Genomic DNA, 21,428 nt, shown 5'->3' on the forward strand with positions numbered 1-21,428 from the left:
AGCATTTATAATTTCCCACAATTAGAATGTTGGTAATATTTTTGGAATGTAATTCACGTCACTTCATCATTATCATGATGATAATTATCAAGTATTCTGTAAATATAAACGTCAATCACGTGCACATTAGCATAGGCACACTTTTTAACACAACTGTTTGTGTCTGTATCAATTTGTGTAGGATCCATGTATAACATCGACAAATGAGAACAGCAGTTTTATTATGGTAGCTTATGGCATCATATTCACTGTACTATTTATTTATATAACGTTTAATAAACACAGTAAACTATAGTTAGTTAGGTAAATGAAATATACACAGAAACGTACTTCATTACATGATGTTGATGTCATATTCAGAACATCATGCATTGTAGGGGACCACAACATCTAGCCAATAACATTATTTGCTACAGTCCCAAACCATTTTATCAACATACCCATGTAACAAGAGATTTTTATCACGAAATGCCTAGTTGGTTGTAAGTGTCCTTTACATTGGGAGAAGGAGTGGCTCAGTGAGTAAAGACACACACTGGCACTGAGAGTTTGAAGCAGGGGAGTCTGGTTCAATTCCCGGTGTCGGCTCCTTGTGACCTTGGGCAAGTCACTTTATCTCCCTGTGCCTCAGGCGGCAAAAAATAAATTGTAAGTTCCACGGGCCAGGGACCTCAGCCTGAAAAATGTGTCTGTAAAGCGCTGCGTACAACTAGCAGCGCTATACATGAACATGCTCATATTATAATTATTATTATTGTTACATAGTTTCGACAGTCATACGTTCCATTACACAATAGAATACACAAATGTGTTAGCAGAGTGGGAATGGTTGTTATATATAAAACACACCATGCCATAAAATGTTATTAGTAATTAAAAAACACTCAAGAAAAATTCATGAGGCACTGTTTTTCAACATCATTATGTGAATTAAGTGCTTATGCAATATAGGCATAAGGGTATCACATTTTTATTTTTTTGTTAATAAGCGCTGCAAGCAATATAAAATTAGTTCCATATGTAGTATAGTAGTCGGTGGCTCCTCCTCACAATCATCTCATATAAAGGTAGACTCTTCTGAAATCATACATTGATCCGATTGTATCTTCCCCGACATCTCTGAAATACAGCAAACACATTCTTAATAATTAATCCTCGACTCAGCATATGTCGGGATCATCTCCAGTACATCGGATCGAACACCTTCGAAGGATTTCCCACTGTTACAGCCCTGGAAAAGTACGAGCAGCTCGGAGGAGAAATAATTGAGTCTGACACCAGTGTGCGTCAAAAATCTCTCCTGTTTATTAGGCGATTTCAGTCAGGTTATATAGCCAAGCGAAAACAAAGATGATTACATGCCAATTTCTATTTCCCTTATTTTGTGCTTATGTTAGACATAACAAGATATTAAATCATTTATTTGGAAACTCCCGTACATCACATGATTCAAGATTAAATAGCTGAGACCGTACATAAGTTCCCGTTTGTGCCTTATTTGGTCAATACTTCCTATTTCAACACAGAAGCTCAGCCAACATTAGATACAGAAAAAGGGTAGTTGGAAAAATGTTAGTTAAATCGTGTGACTAAGCATAATGGCAGTGTTAGTATAAAAATGGTTATACAGCAGACAAAATGGAGTCACCCCTGAAATATATATATTATCACACATGATGGTCAAAGATGGCACCTTACTACATATGTATCCGTGACAACGCATTACGCAGCTCTATATGATTGTGTAGATACACACGTCAGTCACTTATATGTTAGAAGTACAAGTATACATCAGTATGTAATCTTTCATTAAAGTAGTAGCAGGCATAACTATGTATATGAAGTGAACGTTGCCTGTATACTGAAAAATGTGCGCGCACATCTTAGTGTGCGCACGCACTTCACGCTTGGGTCGACTAACTGTTAGCGCATGTGCAAAACAATGCGTACGTTGTGCGTTCAATACATGTTGAAAATACCAGTAAACATAAAATCTTTATTTCAAATACAATGAAGACGAAACTACATTCGTTCTGAACGAGTACATCTGTATTCTTTTTAAACAGACGTGTTTGGACAGAAAGCACGGCCGATAACAAAATGCGCAAATGCAATACGTGTGATGTCATGTTAAGCCAGCGTGAAACGCACGCTAACACTCCTCCCACTCAATTAACATTCGGCTAACGCCCAGTGTACGCCCCCAGTGTATGACACAGTGCAGTTACCGTTACTATAACAAAACAAGACAGCCAATAGGCTTTGAGGCGCGCACGTCACTTGGGGGCGGGACTTACATCCGTAATCCTTTTTAAGGACGTCTTGGCCCATGACAAGGGTCCCACGTCATACGTGGTGGACCCGGTTTTTTATTTTGTAGATGTTGCATGATAACAAAACAGGTATGTGTTAGAGTTATGGTAAAATGTTGCTAATATGTTTAAAGGGATAGGAAAGTACGTATATTTATTCCGTCAGCAATGTGTACTACTCTTTCAGGTTCTACTATATTGTATTAGGAAACAATTTGTTTGTGATCGCTACATGTTATGCAGTCTGCAATGTTACGCTGTATCCACGCATTGAAAGTGAAAATGGTGGTTACAAAAAAAAAAAAATTTAAACGCAGAGTCAACGCATAACGATTGTTATATTTACCATTCTTCTAGAATTAACTCTTCGTCTGCCTGCAACTGGTCGCTCCAGAAATGCAAGCCATTTTGATCCACGCTTGACCCAAACGCTGAATCCAGTATGACACACATCTCCTCCATGAAGCGCTCATAGGAATCGCCACTGCTTTCTTCAAACAATTGGTCCGGAGGTAGGTTCATTTCTTCGGGTACCCATTCCAATGCATTTTCAGCTGAAAGGCTTGGTACATAATCATAGTAGTTATGTTCTTGTACAATGTGGGTTTCAGGAATGGAGGGTGCAGATATTGCAGCAGGTATCGATTCACACGGAACAGTAGTAGCGGATCCATTGCTATTGGCATTAGGAATAAATATGCCATTAAGCACAAGATGTGTACCCTTTTTCACGGTGAAATGTTTATCCTTGGCAATCTTCCAGAAACCATACCTGTCTTCTAGCTTATCCTGCACACGTTCAAAACAGTCATTAGTTGATAAAGTGAATCTTACTGAGGAATTAAAATTGCGCGCATGCCCACGTTCTTGGTAATAAGGATATTTGGCTCTAATCAAATCATAGATTTGACGTGTGTTAGCTTTGTGTCCGCAAGTGGACAAAATCGCTTCTGCTATCATGAATTTATACCCTCTGTGCGGATTCATATTCTTTACGAATTCATCAGCCATGCAGATGTGTGCAGGTCTCTGTTCTTTGCTCATAAGAATGAAAGTGGTCAATGCCTAACAATTTGCTGTGTTTCCTTTTCAAGGTCATAAAAAGTATCAAATTTTACTCCTTTTTTGAAGCACCAATTGGATATGTTGAATTAATTGGTTGAACGTTTGTGGTTTCTGATAGCCGTTTGTCTGACAAACATGTATCATTTTTTTATCTCGTTTCTCACAACATTCCGAGACTTTTAATTAAGTAACATTGTGGTTTCTTGAAAAATAAAATAGAGCACTGTGTGAAAATAGTGCTTACACAGCCATATAATGAAATACACAGACACCTGCAAAAGGAAATGTTTTTTTTCCGCATAAATTTCTGTGTGTATTTGAAAGTCTGGTTAACTCCCTGTCTGCATCAGTTGAAGTACATCTGTATATATATATATAAATATATCTCTCTCATAAATATATATATATATATATATAAAGTGTATATTGTACTATATGTATATTGTAGTATATATATATATATATATATATATATATATATATATCTATATATATATATATATATATATAATGCAGGAGTACACACAACATATTGATGGCAGTAAGTAGGCCTTGTATGAAACCTATTTAAATGGTGATAAACATGAGTGAATTAAGTAATAAACATTTGTTTGAGCCCAATACTGTTAGAGGCTCACCGTTAGTATAGTTCTCAAACATTAGGCCTGTATTATTAAAATAGTGTGTTTTCACAAGGAAGCATGAAGTGTATGTTTTTTGTAAATACATGTATACCAGTTTAGATAGTACTATATATACATACATACATACATACATACACACACTGTGTGTGTGTGTGTGTGTACATATATCCATACATACTACATATTTATTAGTATACATTCAGAGATGTTCTTGAAACAAGAACACATAAATGATTAAAGGACAACATTACAATGGCCAAGCAAGGCCAAGGTAAGTAATATTTTACACATAATCCTGCTGTACACGGACAAGAAAGATGTTTGCAGTTAAATAGATGTGTGTTTTTAATTGCATGTGAATAATATGCACATGCAATGATTACATCAAGTAACACACCCAAATACAATGTTTTGCAGGTAAGTCAATGGCAGCTTCTCTAAACATAGCAACTGGCTCCTGCTGGACCATTACTGAACAGACGATTAATAAATCAATATTTAGAACACTATTCATTAATTAGGACTGTTAACATTTCCAAAACTTCACGTGTACAAGAACATACTTGAAAGTTTGGAAACAACACAGTCTTCAGCATACATACAATATTAATTAGATAATCTGAAGTCAACAAAACAAGGCCAAAGACATATTTAGTGAATTATAACATTTATTTTTTTTGTTCCTTTTGAGAGCGAGTAACAGGCCTGCTTGTTGTCTCTTGCATTTTCCTTTTTCGTTTTGCAACAACTTTAGCCACAACAGAGCCACTTTGAGTGGCCTCTGGCACTTCACGGGCAGGGCTTGTGGCCAGTGACTCAACTACAGGGCTTTTGGGCAGTGACTGTTCACCGACAGGGCTTTTGGGCAGTGACTGTTCACCGACAGGGCTTTTGGGCAGTGACTGTTCACCGACAGGGCTTTTGGGCAGTGACTGTTCACCGACAGGGCTTTTGGGCAGTGACTCACCTACAGGGCTTTTGGCCAGTGACTCACCTACAGGGCTTTTGGGCAGTGACTGTTCACGGACAGGGCTTGTGCCCACTGACACATGTGAGCAAGTTGGTAGACACTGCACAAGTGATGGTTGGTCTGTTTCATGTATGTCTTTTTTTGTTTGTGTCCAAAAACTGGTCAGTAGTAACTGCTTGTGCTGTTTTGTTTTTGTCGCCTCCTTTGTAGGTGTCAGCTGCTGATTTTGTACAGATGGCAGCGGTAGGATGTCGTCAGGAACCTGCACAGCAATGTCTGCTACTTGACCGGTAACATTCGGACCTGGGGAATGAAGATCAGATGCATGTGGTGAAAACTGACCAGCATGTAAAGATCCTGCCTGTGAGGTGTTGAAGTTGAATTGTGGTACATTAGTCATTCTCAAGTAATTTGCTTGGGTTTGCTGAACAACTAATGCTTCGAATGAGGTGTTGATTTTTTGCAACTGTTTAGGCACTTCAATGAAGACTCTGTGGAGATGTGCCAATTGTGATACTGTTTCTTCCTGCAGTGCAATCATCCTTTCCAGCACTGTCATCAGGTCAGAATGGCGACGATTTTCTGCTTCCACAATTTTTCCCTCAGAAGCTACAATTGCATCGTATGTGGTAGTTGCTGGACGATTTGGCGGTAAAACAGTTTCAATTGGAACCTCTTCATGCTCACTTGCTTGTATTTCTGTGTCTATGGCGGCATCATCATCATCATCATCATCATCCTCATCATCATGTTCTAAAAATAAATGTACACATTATTAAATGGCATGTTAAACTCTGCTGTGTTACTATGTAATTCTACTGTGTCATAAGTAACACCTAACATGTTTCCATACGTTTTATAACCTCACATTAAAAACTACCTTGACTTACGAATAATGTTTGGACTCAGTATGAAATATGAATGAATGAAAACTTGCTCTAAACTCAGAACTCCTACATGATAGTTCACATCACTAACACAATACATGTTGCCTTACACTTAATTTTCACTGACACTAAGTAATCCTATTTAAAGAAGATGTGCAAAACAAATAATGAACATGACAACATAACATAAATAAGTGCACATATTATATGGCCACCAACTGATACACTCACCTTCTAGGTGTGTTGAGCTGCATGACCCAGGTGAAGACACTTGTTCCATCTCAGGTGACACATGTCCTCCAGGGGCAACTACATATAACAATAACATTAGTTTTACATTTACATGTGTAAATATTGAACAAACACTTATTGTATGTTCTGTATTTATGAGTACCTAACAGCATCAGTTCCTTAACCGAAAATGTGTGTGAAAGTGAACATAAATAGTTGTAATAACAATGTACATGCCTGTGTACTTAGAACTTTTGAGTTCCCTAACATACAACATACTATGTTTCTGCAGTAATGCGTGAGGATAAATAGATTAAATTTGTACATAAAAATCATATGTTGTGTAGTCATATCAGTATCATAATGTACATAACTATCATGAGATGAACATTCACAATGGTTATCATGAAGGTGGTCATATTGCAAAAAAATTTGTTTTTGGTAGAGGATATGTGTGGTACATTAATATAAGATGTGGCACACCTGAATGTGGCTGTCACTCAACAAGACAACACATGCAGTGTGTGATAATGTGTCGTTGATAGTAGTTCAACTATAGATATGAGTGAACTAATGTGTGACGTACGGTTTGATAACTAATGAGTTGTTGGGGCATTTAGTAGCTAGAGTTAAGCTTTCAAATGAGTGTGATTAACTTCAGTTGTGCTAGTCAGGTTGTAAGAACGGTATTCCCTTCCCCAAAAAGCCTAATCAGCCAGACCTTTCAATTACTTCAAACAGGTGAAAATGGTGTGAACTAAGTTGACCCTAAGATGAGCCTGTAATTTGTGTGTGTGCTGAACCCCACCCCCTCTGTTGAAGTGTATGCTGTGATGAGATATTAATTGCAGCTGCTTTAACACAATGGTAGAGGAGCTAAATAGTCGTCTGCAGTGTTTAAGTTATGAACACAATGACATAACATATGCTACGTGTGCCTCATTATGCTGTCTGTATATGACATAAAGCAAAAATGGACCTTTTCATAACAACTATAGATGTGTTAGTGCAAGTGATGTTTGTAGGCCGTTGCATGCAATATATTTGATGCATGTTTAAAATAGGCAGTAATGTCGTGTTTGTAGGAGTAAAATAAATAAAATACACAATAATATTATACATATTTATGTTCTGTACCTGTAGGTAGTAATAATTTCTCATTATCATGTGTTACACATGTGTGCTACCCTGTTGTTCCCCATCTTCGCCCACCATAAATTGCTTCCAATGCAGCAAAGCATTGTGGGAATTCACATGCAAATGAGCACGCAATGCAACGTGGTATATTAGTTACTGCTTTTAGTAGGACTTCAACAGATATGTCTAATTTGACACACACACACACATATATATATATATATATATATATATATATATATATATATATAGTGACGAGAAAAAGTTTGTGAACCCCAATGATAATTATGGAAATTTCATAGTTTTTCCATGATAACCTTGAATCAAAACCACTCTTTTCTTAAATATCCAATAGGGTTTATATAACCAAATGCCGTGTCTTCTGAACCAAATGATCTATGAATTAGACAAATAATGAGTAATTAAGATTCAGTGTATGTGCAAAAGTAAGTGAAAACCTGGTTTTATCAGCTAAATTAAAGGGGATAATTAGTATCAGGTGGTTAAATAATTAGTTAGATCTTCAGGGGTGAGTTTGAGAGGCCCCACCCTATCTAAAGATCAGAACCTTTGTGAGTTTGGTCTTAACCATACAGGTGTGTGGAAACACGTCCTGCCACAGTCAAAAGAAATCTCTGAGGACCTCAGAAAATTTACTTATTAATGCTCATCAATCTGGAAAGGGTTATTAAACCATTTCTAATGATTTGAGGCTCCATCAATCTACAATCAGACAGATAGTCTACAAATGGAGCAAGTTTAAAACTACAGTCATTCTACCCAGGAGCGGTCATCCTACCAAAGTCTCTAAAAAAACAAACCAGCAAATCATCCAGGAAGTCACAAAGAACCCCAGAGTAACATCCAAGGATTTGCAGGCAACTCTTGCCTTTGCTAATGTGAGGGTTCATGACTCAACTATCAGGAAAATACTGAGCAAGAATGGTATTCAAGGAAACAGGGGTGCGCAAAGTGGGTGGCAAGATTTTCTGGTAGGGATGCGGCTGTTACAGCGGCCTCACGCTTCCCCGAAAGCATTTAAAATAAATGCCGGGCCTCTGTAACTTTACTTTCCTTGCCTTCCAGTGACATGTCTCCATGGCAACCCATCAGACGCAACATAACTGTGATGGGAGAAGGTAACCAGGCTCTATAATAAAGGTTAAGCCCGTTTTGGTTACCCCTGCACCGTGTATAAGGGTCCAAGAAAGTTAGCTCTTGGACCCAGTAACATTGTACGATCACATGTGCCACAGCCCAGTTGCACTCTATGTGGCATTACATATAGTCAAGATTAGGAGGGTGTGGGCGTTTGAGCTTGCTGGGTTTGTGTGTTTAATATATATATATATATATATATATATATATATATATATATATATATATATATATATATATATATATATATATATATATATATGAGAGACAGAGAGAAACAGACATATACATATATAGATGTAGGTATGTTTATATTGGGAAGACACTATAAAAAGCTGCGTAAATATGCAAAATAACTGTAAACAACGACACGCCTAGTACAGTAATATTTCTCACCTGGTGGAAATTGTGAGGGATAAATTCCAATATCACGGTCACCAGCCAATCCCTCCACGACGACGGGAAGTAATTTTGCCCGAAGCAGCTCCTCCAATGGAGTTAATATCAGACGTTGTGGTGTCGGCCCACCTCCAGTGCCAGTAGCATGCACGCGTTGGTCTTGTATTTTCCTTTTTAATTTTGACCTAATATCGTCAAATCTCTTGTGACAATTCCGCTTGTCCCTGACATGATTCCCACACGCATTGACACCAATGACTATTGTGTCCCACATTTCTTTTCTGCTTGATGCACTTGTCCGCCCTTGGAAAACATATAAAATATATGAGGTCAATTAATAATAATACAAGCACCAGTTTCCTACACTGCTAGCTGTTCCAAGAGATAGCAAACATGCTGTTTTAGGTGTAATATGTGAAGCACATGAGCATTCACTACTAAACCTATACATGTAAGCAAGCTTGCATTCATATTGTATGCAGTTATGGCAAATTGACCGCCTGTGTTTAGTTGTCCTGTAACGCATGATAAAAAGCTGTGTTTCCACACTAATTAACATAGAAAGATATTCTGAACCCATATTTGCATATGAACAAAACTCAGATGACCTAGGATCACATGTATTTGAATAATAAATGTAAAGGTACACTTACCTAGTAAATGTCCATAGATACTGTCATAGTGCTCCAGAATCCCAGTGACAAGAGCTCTATTTTCCTGGTCATTGAAGCGAGGATTACGTGGCTTCTCCACACGTTTCTTCCGACCAGGTTTAGGCTCAGAGCTTGGCTGGTGCTGACTGGACTCTCCTTCCAATGGAAGAGCCTCCAAAAGCTGGCCACCAGCAAGCACGCCACCACCAGACACCCCATCAGCAACTGCGACCACCAGCAGCACTCCCAGCACCAGCACTCCCACTCCTAGCACCAGCACTCCCACTCCTAGCACCAGCACTCCCACTCCTAGCACCAGCACTCCCACTCCTAGCACCAGCACTCCCACTCCTAGCAACAGCACTCCCACTCCCAGCAACAGCACTCCCACTCCCAGCAACAGCACTCCCACTCCCAGCAACAGCACTCACACTCCCAGCAACAGCACTCCCACTCCCAGCAACAGCACTCACACTCCCAGCAACACCACTCCCAGCAACAGCACTCACACTCCCAGAAACACCACTCGCAGCACCAGCACTCCAACTCCCAGCAACACCACTCGCACTCCCAGCAACATCACTCCCCTGAACAGTACGTTCACTCCGACGCGTACTCGCACGAGTAGCACTCCCACTCCCACCAGCATCACTCTTCCCACGCTTTGCGGGCATACTTACAGCACTCACAAAAAACAGACAACAAATGTACAGCCAATCACACGAAACACTTCCACATATAAAACAAGACAAAGATGTAAACAAAACAACAAAGGACAAAGCTTTCCCAATACACAACAAGTCTCTCAGTCAATATGCAAATCTTAAATCACCAAGCTCTGTGCGTCTCTCTCTCTCTCACTCCCAACAACACAGAGAATGATTAGCAGTACACGTTGCCTTTAAATATGGCGCGCTATCCAATACATGCTTGGTTCGCCTGATTCAGCAAGATTTGTGATTGGGCAACCTAACAGCACCCCGCCACGCACGCCGATACACCTGTGTGTGATCGGCTAATCATCGTGAGAGTGGGCGGATTTGTTTTCGCCTTGATTTTGAATGTATTCGCCACTTACTGCATACGGAGAGGAAAAATCGCCAATAACATGACTAATCGGTAAGCTTGCCGATTTCACATATTCGTCGCTTACTGCATGAGGCCCATAGTGAGTAACTAAGCTGTATTAGTTAGAGCTCCAAAGGGGAGTTAAAGGCTTTTGTTTTATGTATCCTTGTTTGTCCCTGTAAATAAACCCTGGTAAGCGAATCCTAAAGTTTTCTACCTTTAATATGGGACAAAAGTCCCTGCAACATGACTGAGACATCCCAGTATATATATTTAAAATTTTATAACCCAAACCAGGTATGCAGTGATTCACTTTTTTTTTACAGCAATACAATATAGATGGGATAAGTGCATCAATAATAAATGTAACATTGGTAGAAAGGCATCCCTGCCACAAAGCGCTTACAATCTAATCAGCATGTGGGGAGAGTAAACGAAATAATAAGAGTAAATTTGAGTGCACTGGTTATGTATAATAGCATATTACACTACCGACACACTTTATTAAAGTGTGGCCGGTACCGCAAGCCGGGATATTTCCCGGCTTGCTTGTGGCTGCCCCTCGGCGTGCCGCGCGTCATAGACGCGCGGTCACGCGTCTTCGGGAGCCTGCGCCCCCTGCACGCGCGTCCAGGGCTCCCCGAGGGAGCCCTGGTGTCCCGCGATCTGCGGGACGGCGGCAGGGGTTTCCGGGGGACCCGGCGGACCCGGTAGCGGTAGGGAGAGCGCCCCGATCGGAGGGCGCTCTTCCGCTGCTTCGGCGCGCGCCCGTCACACTCGGGCGCGCGCCAGGCTACTGCTGCGGCCAAGAACGGGCAAATGCTCGAATAAACTTGGCCGCAGCAGTATAGTTTAGTGAGTAGTGATCATCCAGGATTATTTTAATGCTTTGTTGAACAGCAGAGTTTTCAGATGGATTTTGAAGTTAGAGAGAGAAGGTGCTTGGTGGACATTCAGCTGGAGTTCTATAGCATGTGCAGCATGTGAGAAGGGTTGTAGGTTTGAGACAGCTGAAGTGTTATGTGTGGTAGAGAGTAGGCAGGCCCTAACAGTAACAGAGCGTAGAGAGTGAGTAAGGATATAGTGAGCGATCAAAGATGAGATACAAGGACAAAAGAGAGTATTGAAAGAGAGAACAAGAATGTTGTAGTGAATGCAGAGTTTAATATAGAGCGTGGATGAACAGTGGGGAGTGCAAAATCACATGGATAATATGTGAAAAAGAACAAAATGGAAATATAATGTACTAACGTTTAAACCAACTCAATATAAGTGAATTGGGGTGGTCTTTCGTTGTTGAACTCACATTCTTCCCAATAAACATAAGCCTTTCAGACACTGTGGTACAGATGTGGTTTAAACGTTATTACACTATATTTCCATTTTGTTCTTTTTCACATATTATTCACGTGATTTTGCGGTCCCCACTGTTCATCCAGGTTGCTGCAAAAGGGAACATCAAGGACCGTTCCTGGAAAGGCTTTTGAGCTGCGTTATCATTAATTCACCTTTTTATTTATTTTGTATTATTCACTTCTTGTCACGTGTGTCACTTCTTGTCATCTTATGTATATATATATTTCTCAAACCATTGTATGCCTGTCTGTCTGTCTGTCCTGTGTCTCCCTGTCCCTGGGGCAATCACATTGGACCTTTGGCCCGTCACTCCACCTCAGGCCAATGAGATGGCTCCCTTGGCCCGCCCGCCCCGCACACCTTTCATTGGCCTGAGGCGGAGTTACGGGCCAAAGGGGACACACACACTCTCACTCTCTCTCCCCCCCCTCTGTCCCCCCCTCTATCCCCCCTCACCCCTCATCATGTGCTCCGCCCTGCACCGGCTCCCGGACGGAGGGGAAGCGCGGCGCGGCCCTCCTGCGAGAGCCGCCAACTTCAGGCTCCTCCCCCCTCGCTCTCAACCAGCTCCCGGATGGAGGGGAAGCGCGGCACGGCCCTCCTAACCCAGCCGCCAACGCTCCCTTACCTCCCCAGCGCTCCCTTACCTCCCCGGCGCTCCCTTACCTCCCCGGCGCTACCTCCCTGGCGCTCCCTTAACTCCCCGGCACTACCTCCCTGGCTGCTGGGGGGCCAAGCAGCCTCCTTGGATCTGTGCCAGTCCCACTCTCCACCACCTCTCACTCCCGTCGTGTGTGTGTGGAGAGGGACATTTTACTCCTGCCAACAATTTGTGCCTCACTTTCACCCCTACCCCTGCCCTTCAAACCCCCTACCCCTGCCCTTCACCCCCCTACCCCTGCCCTTCACCCCCCTACCCCTGCCCTTCAAACCCCCTACCCCTGCCCTTCACCCCCCTACCCCTGCCCTTCACCCCCCTACCCCTGCCCTTCATCCCCCCCTACCCTTGCCCTTCATCCCCTTACCCCTGCCCTTCACCCCCTCTACCCCTGCCCTTCACCCCCCCATGCCTTAAATTCACCCCTCCCCTACCCCTGCCCTTCACCTACCCCTGCCCCCCCTACCCCTGCCCTTCACCCCCCTACCTTGCCTTTCACCTACCCCTGCCCTTCACCCTCCCTACCCCTGCCCTTCACCCCCCTACCCCTGCCCTTCACCCCCCTACCGTTCACCCCCTACCCCTGCCCTTCACCCCCCTACCCCTGCCCTATACCCCCCCAACCCCTGCCCTTCACCTACCCCTGCTCTTCACCTACCCCTGCCCTTCACCCCCTCTACCCCTGCCCTTCACTCCCCCTACCTCTGCCCTTCACCCCCCTACCCCTGCCCTTCACCCCCCCCTGCTCTTCACCTACCCCTGCCCTTCACCCCCTCTACCCCTGCCCTTCACTCCCCCTACCTCTGCCCTTCACCCCCCTTACCCCTGCCCTTCACCCTCCCCTACCCCTGCCCTTCACCCCCCCTACCCCTGCCATTCACCCCCCCCGCCCTTCACATCCACGCCCTACACCTGCCCTTCACCCCCACCCCCTACCCTTCACCACCTACCCCTGCCCTTCACCCCCACCCCCTACTCCTTCCCTTCACCCCCTACCCCTGCCCTTCACCCCCCACCCTCTACCCCTGCTCTTCGCCCCCCACCCCCTGCCCTTCGCCCCTCCCCCCCTCCCCCTGCCCTTTGACCCCCTCCCCCTGCCCTTCGCCCCCCTCCCCTCCCCCTGCCCTTCGCCCCCCACCCCCTCGCCCTGCCCTTCGCCCCCCACCCCCTCCCCGCCCTTCACCCCCCGCACCCACCCCGCCCTTCATGTAACCCCCCTTCCCACCCCGCCCTTCACGCACCCCGCCTTCCCACCCCGCCCTTCATGCACCCCGCTGCTGCAATCCCGGGCAACGCCAGGTATATTAGCTAGTTATTACTATTCATCATTATATACACGCTTAGTTGTATTCATTTCACTTTATTAACTTTCTTTATTAAGAGCGCTATTTTTATTAATTCTCTGTCTTTAATATAGAGTATCTTTAGGAGTAGAAAATGAGGGCATGCATAAACATTTTAGTGGAGAAACAGAGAACATGTATTTTGACAATGTTACAGAGAATGAACTGGCAAGATTTAACAATAGCATTTATCTAAAGGAAGAACGAAAGACGAGTCAAATATGACACCTAAATAATGGGTTTAAGGAACTTGTTGGATTGTAATGTTACTAACTGTGATGGCAAAGGATAAAACTGGATTTGATTTAGCTGGTTTATTGTGCATCTCAGTCTTTGATATTGCGTTTAAGGTGTTTAGGTGCCATCCAGGATGATATTACCATGAGACATCACACTTCCTAAACATATGTAACATAAATCAATTAAATTGCCTACTCCATGTTGGTTGTATTACCATAGCAACATAAAAGTAAATTCCTTAATTTAATGTAATATTTTTCAGGGTGATAAAGGAAGTCAAGGTGAACATGGGAGTCAGGTATGCCTTCTGTATATTGTCAATAACAAAAATGTATATTATTTTACCACTAAATAATCATGAGGTGCATAAACTGTTGCTTATTTTATGGGAGAGGAGAAATCAATATCACATGGCCTAGGAGTACAGTATACCGTATAAACACAAATGGCCATCTGAAAGAAGAACTGCTACTGTACAGTATACAGTAGTATACATATAGTTTAAGATAACAATTTAAGTGCTAGATCCACAAAACTCCATTAGATTGTATTTTTATTGTACTGTTGCTGCCAAGACATGGACAGTGATGAGGATGAGGATGGCCTTCATCCTGGCAGGGGTAAGTGCAAGTTTTATTTACTTTATGCTGGCTAGTTTTATTTTAAATGGGCAAATGCACTATTATCCATTATCCATCCAGATCATTTTGCACAAGACTTTATATTATAAAAGAATAAGAAAGGTACTTACAAAGTGTTCGAATATAAAAAGCGTCACGGAAGTGACGTGACGGAGCCCATGGAGACACTGGCAAGGAGGTCTGCAGCTGGGGAGATCCCCCAGACCATCGGCGTCACTGAAGGGACTGGGGCGGTGAGGAGACTAACCACCCACAATGTCATCATTATTGTGAATATGCTTTTTATATTTGTACACTTTGTAAGTATGTTTCCTATTCTGTTATAATATAATTTCTTGTGCAAACTGATCTGCGCTATGGTATACTCTCTTTTTTACTGAGGTGCTCCCCTTCTGATAAGCAAGCAAGTTTGCCACAGTTTTGGAGTTGCGATTTAAAAACCCACTGCACAGTGAGTAGGCATTCTATATGAGCCAAGGCGCCAAATATTCACTTCTTTTTGTTGACTCACTCCTATGCTCCCCCTGGACTTTGAAGACCATTTCAGCCACTTTGGGACCAGCGTAGACAGTCCCTATCAGAGGTTTTGAGCAGGGAGTTGCAACTTCAAATTTTCACCAATTGTCACCTATTTTTTTCACCAATTATCACTTTTTATTTCGTGCACACATATTCTGGCACTTAGAATAATTTCTCTTATATAGTGTTGAGTACATTCACTTTCTATCACTATTTTCACTTGAAAATATTCAATACTATCTGTGGGAGCGCCTAATTGGTCACTATTGGTTCAAATATAGGTGATATCGGCACCGCATACCGGGGTCTGTATCTCGGGAAGTAGGGGGTTGAATCAGGTTCAAGGCTTAAATCAATGCGGTTCAGCTCAGGAGACCCCCTGCTCCTGCACCCTAGTTTAAAAATGAATATTTAAATTGCACGATCGCCTGTAAGAGCCGTGCTTGGAGACGCAGCTTTTCCAGGCTGCTGTTTCAATCAGTTGCCGATCGATAGGATGTATAGCGCGATAGCACTGAGAAGAAAAACAAGTTGTTCGAAGCTGCATTTTTTTTTATCGAACTTTAAAAAACTTTGATTTTTTTCTTAGTGAATAGCATTTTTACCAACACGGTTTAGTGCGCGATAAATCAATGCAAAGTCGTTCGGCAATGCACTGATATTATCGAAGTTTAATGAAAAGGCCCCACAGTCTTAATGTGATATTAAGTTAGATTAACATCACATTAAGTGACTTAACAGAACTTTGTAGATCTGGGCCTAAATGGTCAGTCACATTTTATATTTTAGCCCTTACAGGGAACAAAAATAAGGAGGGAAAGGCAGACTTGTTCACATTTCAGTGACTTAAGTAATTCTTTTACATTTCTTTAACACAATTTTGCTCTAGTGATGGTGAGGCTACAGATCATTGCTGATCAATTAATTTTTGACTTTCTTAAATAAAGTGGACTTAGTATTATATGCATATCTATGACCTTTTTTAAGACTTCATTTTCTTTCTCTCTTTTAACAATATACAGAGATGTGCATATATGTTAAGATTTCTTATGCTTATCATTTATTGCTTCCAAATATTTTTTATTAAACATGTACTATAAAGATAATTATACAATATTTCTAATCATAAGGCTTTTTCAATACAATATACCTATTTACAACCAATGCACTAGGCAAATGAATAATAATACTATAAAATGTATGTGTATGGGATCTCAGTATATACTGTAATTTGAATCTTTGAAAACAAAGTTCAGCAAAAAAATCACTTTGTAATGAAAATAAAATGTAAATCTAAGGCAGAAGTTTAAAGCTACTTTGATTTTTTTAAAGATAAGTAAAAATACATAAAGTTATTAAAATATAGGTTATTTAATAGCTTTATTACTTGAAAGGGGTGAAAAGAACAGAAGAAGTATCTAAATGTTCTAAAGCTAAGATGGAGCTTGTGTTGGCTTTAATGAAATGTCTTAAGACCTTATGACCAGAATATATGTTTAAATACAAAGAAAGATAGTTCTGTTGTTCGAACTAAATCTATGTACATTGTTCTTCCTGTTTCAAAGTCTTAATATGATACTACAAAAAATAATAAAATGTTTGAAATAAAAAAAAATATAGGTTATTTAAAAAAACACACATGAAAGAATATCAGATGTGTTTATAGTCTGGAGCAGATAATTGTTTTTATATTTCATGCACATCAAAAGGAGGATTGAGTATAATGAGTCAACATTTGATTATTCTGTGACTATTGTTTTTTTTTTTTTAAAGGGCCAAAAGGGGGAACATGGTTCTTCAGGCATTTCAGGACTTAAGGTATGGGAAATTATTTTAAATATCTGCATGCTTATTTTTCAACACTGATATTGTTTTACAATATCATCACTAGCTTTACTAGTTGTAGGATTGTGAAGTAATGGGATCCCTGGTTGAACAGTTCAAACTACTTAAAAAAACATGTTTTAGTGGGTTTCCCACACCATATACACACACCTAACTCCAAGGGGAACTAACAAGGACACCACCAAAACCCCCAAAATACCAAGAAAATGGGGCTCAAGACTTCTTTAAGAGACACAATGCGAGACCATCACTCTCAGAAAACGTGCCTCTGCCATGTGAACACTCAGACTCGGAATCTGATCCTGGATGTGGCAACCAGGACTACTGTAAATAAAGAGCGACATAGAAGACCTATTTGCCAATATCAAGACTATGTTCCATGCTGAACTTCAGACTACCCTTGCTGAGATCAAACAGGAGCTATCTCGCTACGTGGCTGCACGGATGAGATTGAACAAAGGCTTAATAAGACAGACAACAAAGTCGCTCAGCTGAAATCCACCATTAGGCCGTGTCCATGCTTAGAGCGACCGCTCTTGCGACGGCATCAGCGGAGTGATCAAACATTAAATATATGGGAATGTCCATAGAGCACGCACACGTGCACGTAAGACTGCGCAGCTGTGTTTTTGCGAGACAACATTTTTTTATTTTGTCTCGCGATGGCCGGGTCACGTGAGCGGTTCAGCCACTGAGGGTGAACCGCTCATGTGAGGTAATGGACCCACCCCCGGCACGCCTTCCCATCACTGTGGATTAGAGGCCATAGTTTGCTTGGACAACAGGTGTTCGGGATGTCACATGCTCTGTCACACGTGCGTCCTAGCATGGACATGGCCTTAAGGATTTACTGGAAAACCAGGAAGAGGTGGTGAATAGAACCATGGGAAATAATCTCTGCAAAAGAAATATGGATTTCTGGGGTTTGTCCTGAGTCTAAACAACCACCTGATTGGATAGTTCTGCTCCTTGTTACCGGACCTGTTGCCAGAGAATTACCTGCTGGACCCTTTTCACAGAGCTCTGCATTCAAATCCCCACAGTGAGGCCTGAACTGATATTCGGAGGGGTGCATCTTCAGGTATATCAAGTTTTATCACTGGAGATTAATAAGGTGGAGAAAACTGAGGCCTATCCCTAAGATTCGTGTGAAAAAGGTGTGCACTATCGATCAGGCTTTCAATTTAGGCTCCAGGTCTTGGACAATGGCACCCATGCCTCTATTAAATATATAGAGGATGGCAGAAACTTCCTGGAGTACCTGGGCATCTCACCACTGCAGTATCTCTACAGCCTAGGCCGCATCAAAGCTCTGTGACCAAGTGGAGCTATGCTTCACTTTGAAAGTGCCTTGCAAAACAGCATCCCTCATCTATGCCAGGTGCAGATTATTAATTTTATTGCATTGGCTTACCCAGTCACTACATATCAGAATCTTCAAGATCCATCTTCAATGATCAGAGCTCGCAGCAGTGAGTATTGGAAATGGGGCGAGGTCCATGTGGTCGATGGTGGTGGCAACTGACAGTTGTACTCTGGCTTGCCCTATGCTATTACTATTTGAGTTATTAAACCTCTTGTCTAGAGTCAGAGGTCTTGACTTAGTCAAAGGTTTTAATGTGGTTATTATGTGTTTTCTACTAATGTATACAGTGGTATGTTATTGACCCTGAAAATGTTTAACAAGGTTAAGATTACCTGAGGGTTGGGAGGTTGTGGTATATACCAAGATATGATCCCCCCTCATGCGGGGGAGCCCCTCAACAGCTCTCCTAACCCAGAAAAATCATGGGATTCCCAATATAGGTGGGTTTCTAAAATGATTCTTCCATCTGCGTCTATTTACGTCTTTACCAACCTATTTCAGGAGTTGGGAGTCTTCAGCAAGATTTCAGGTTTCAAATTAAATAACATTGAATGACAGGCCAGGAACATCAATTTGTCTCAAGAAGGAATCAAGTTGATCACCACATTTTTACTTCAAATAGTGCAGGTGATCTATAAGGTACCTAGTGATTTACTTATCGAGAAAATGTGATTATTTGTTTCAGTGTAACTATTCTGCCTTGATAGGTGCACTGCAAAAAGACCATTAATAATGGTCCAAATTCAACATCTCATGGATTGGAAGGATAAACTCTGTGAAAATGAAACTCTTGCTGAGGCTACTTTTATCTCTTCTACACCCTGCCAATCTGGGCCCCCATTATTCAAGACCTCCAATCCCAAATCTCCAAATTTATCTGGCAAAAATAAAAGCTTGAACTAGTAAAATAATCCTTTGTCAATCCTCAAATACAGGAGGTCTACAGTAGGTATACCATGCCTGTCTGCTGACTATAGAGCAGTCTAATTTGGTAATATGATCTCCTGATACGCTGACTCTAAGCTCAAGAGATGGGTAGAAATTGAAGCTGCTCTACTAACCACACACAACATTGACACTTTGTGGTGGCAGCCCAAAATGACTCTAGGTCCTTCAGAAAAAACCCTTTAAAAAATGGCTGCAGAAGGTCTCACGAGCAGAGCACTATGCATACAGACATGTCGGGGAAACTTTGGGATATAATTATCACTGTGCCAGAGCACTGTATGATTGTTAAGTGTTATACATTTGTTCTAATTTTTATGCAATGAGTGCTGTAAAGTTGCCTAATTTTAATTCATCACTAGAAGACCGTTAATTTGGTTCTTAATAGAGAAGAACTTGGGCATCACATGATTAAAAGAAACATGCTTTCTTTGTCATATTGAATGGTAGGTGTTATCTTACCATGGGTAAAACCATTAACAGCAAAGTCAAATCTCAATTTTATGTTCCCCACGTGTCAGTGGGTACCAAAGGGGATAGCTCCTCTCTCAACGCAGTAGGACAGGAACCTCTTCTGCAGAACAGTCTTGTTCCTGTCCTACAGCATAGCAGTAGGTTTTGTTATTTTTTTAATTGGTCTCACCAGGACTTTAGTTAGTTTAGTCTAATGCAGGGGACTCTCAGCCTCTCTCCCCATTAAGACTGGATGCTGTGTAGCATAGGCAAAGTGAATGATCCCATACTGCGTACCAGTAGACCTTTTTTCATAGCAATCAACATCCAGGGGATTATTTTTTGTGGCCCCAGAGGAAGAGTAGCATTCAGTAATGGCACATTCACAGGAGATCAGGCAAGCCCTACAGTGCGCAGTCAGAAAGAGACTGTCACATTTGGTAACAGTATGGGATCATTCAGTAGAAGATCAATGGGTACTTTGACTGATCTCATTGGGTTACCATGTAGAATTCATGCAAGAACCAGTCAAAACACATTTTTAGTCTCCAGATGTCTGGGGTCCCATATAGAAAGCAAAGCACTAGACCGTATTCCTCAGGATTTGATGTGAGACAACGGAATAAGGGAAGTCCCATGCTCTCAGAAAATAAAGGGAGTATATTCCACAATATTTCTAGTCAATGAAAAGTCCATAGATTTCAGAGAACTGCTAGATCTTAGAGGTGTAAAAGTTTCTTTTGCAAGATGGTCTCTTTGAACACAGTCATTCAAGAAGACAGATCCGGGGACTGGTGGGTGTACGTAGACCGAAAAGATGCAAACCTTCATATTCCTGCCTCCCCATATGACAAAATATGCTCACAGAGCGCACCAGAGATTAATATATAGCAAGTAATAGAATATATAGATACATTCCAGAATCGAATTTAGGTGATAAAATACTTTAATAGGAGGTCTTACTAGATCATATGCATAAAAATACACAAAACAAGTGAGAAGGAACCTGACATACAAAAAGGGATACGTGAGAAACCTGTGGTGGTTATGAAAGCACCTGTGTTTATAACACAATTTAATAGGTCCCACAGTTGGATTAAGCATGTCCTGTGTAAGCATTGGAGGGTTCTCAAAATGGACCCAGTGTTGGGCCCTCTGATAAAATCCAGGCCAGATGTTGTGTTTAGACAGGCACAAAATTTAAAAGGGTTATTGGCCCCGAGTCAAGTTGGGCCATTAAACAAGGCACCCAGGACTCGCTTGGGAATTGTAGTTAACTACAAATGCGGAAAATGTAAGGCCTGTAATTATGTTGGAACAGAAAAACAGGTTACATCATCAGTTACAAGGAAAACATACAAAGTGAAGAATTTCATTAATTGTCTCACTACACATGTAGTGTACGTGTTATAATGTCAGTGTAATTTACAATATATTGGCAAAACCAAAAGAGTATTCAAATTACGAATGTTGGAGCACTTAAGAAGTGTTAAGAATATCCCTAAACTAAAAGAAAAAGGACAACCTCTGACTCCCTT

At 41.5% G+C, this 21,428-nt stretch overlaps 1 protein-coding gene across 1 annotated transcript in view; it reads left to right on the top strand.

Moving 5' to 3' along the window:
* The window catches only part of COL21A1 (collagen type XXI alpha 1 chain), a 313,124-nt gene that overhangs the window by 237,886 nt on the left and 53,810 nt on the right, over positions 1-21,428 (top strand). Inside the window, exons 22-23 of the mRNA XM_075598156.1 lie at positions 14,384-14,419; positions 17,055-17,099. Of these exons, the coding sequence (XP_075454271.1) occupies positions 14,384-14,419; positions 17,055-17,099 (81 nt within the window). The remainder of the gene's footprint in view (positions 1-14,383; positions 14,420-17,054; positions 17,100-21,428) is intronic.

Source organism: Ascaphus truei, chromosome 4 (assembly GCF_040206685.1).
Source record: "Ascaphus truei isolate aAscTru1 chromosome 4, aAscTru1.hap1, whole genome shotgun sequence".
In the NCBI taxonomy this organism is placed as follows: Eukaryota; Metazoa; Chordata; class Amphibia; order Anura; family Ascaphidae; genus Ascaphus; species Ascaphus truei.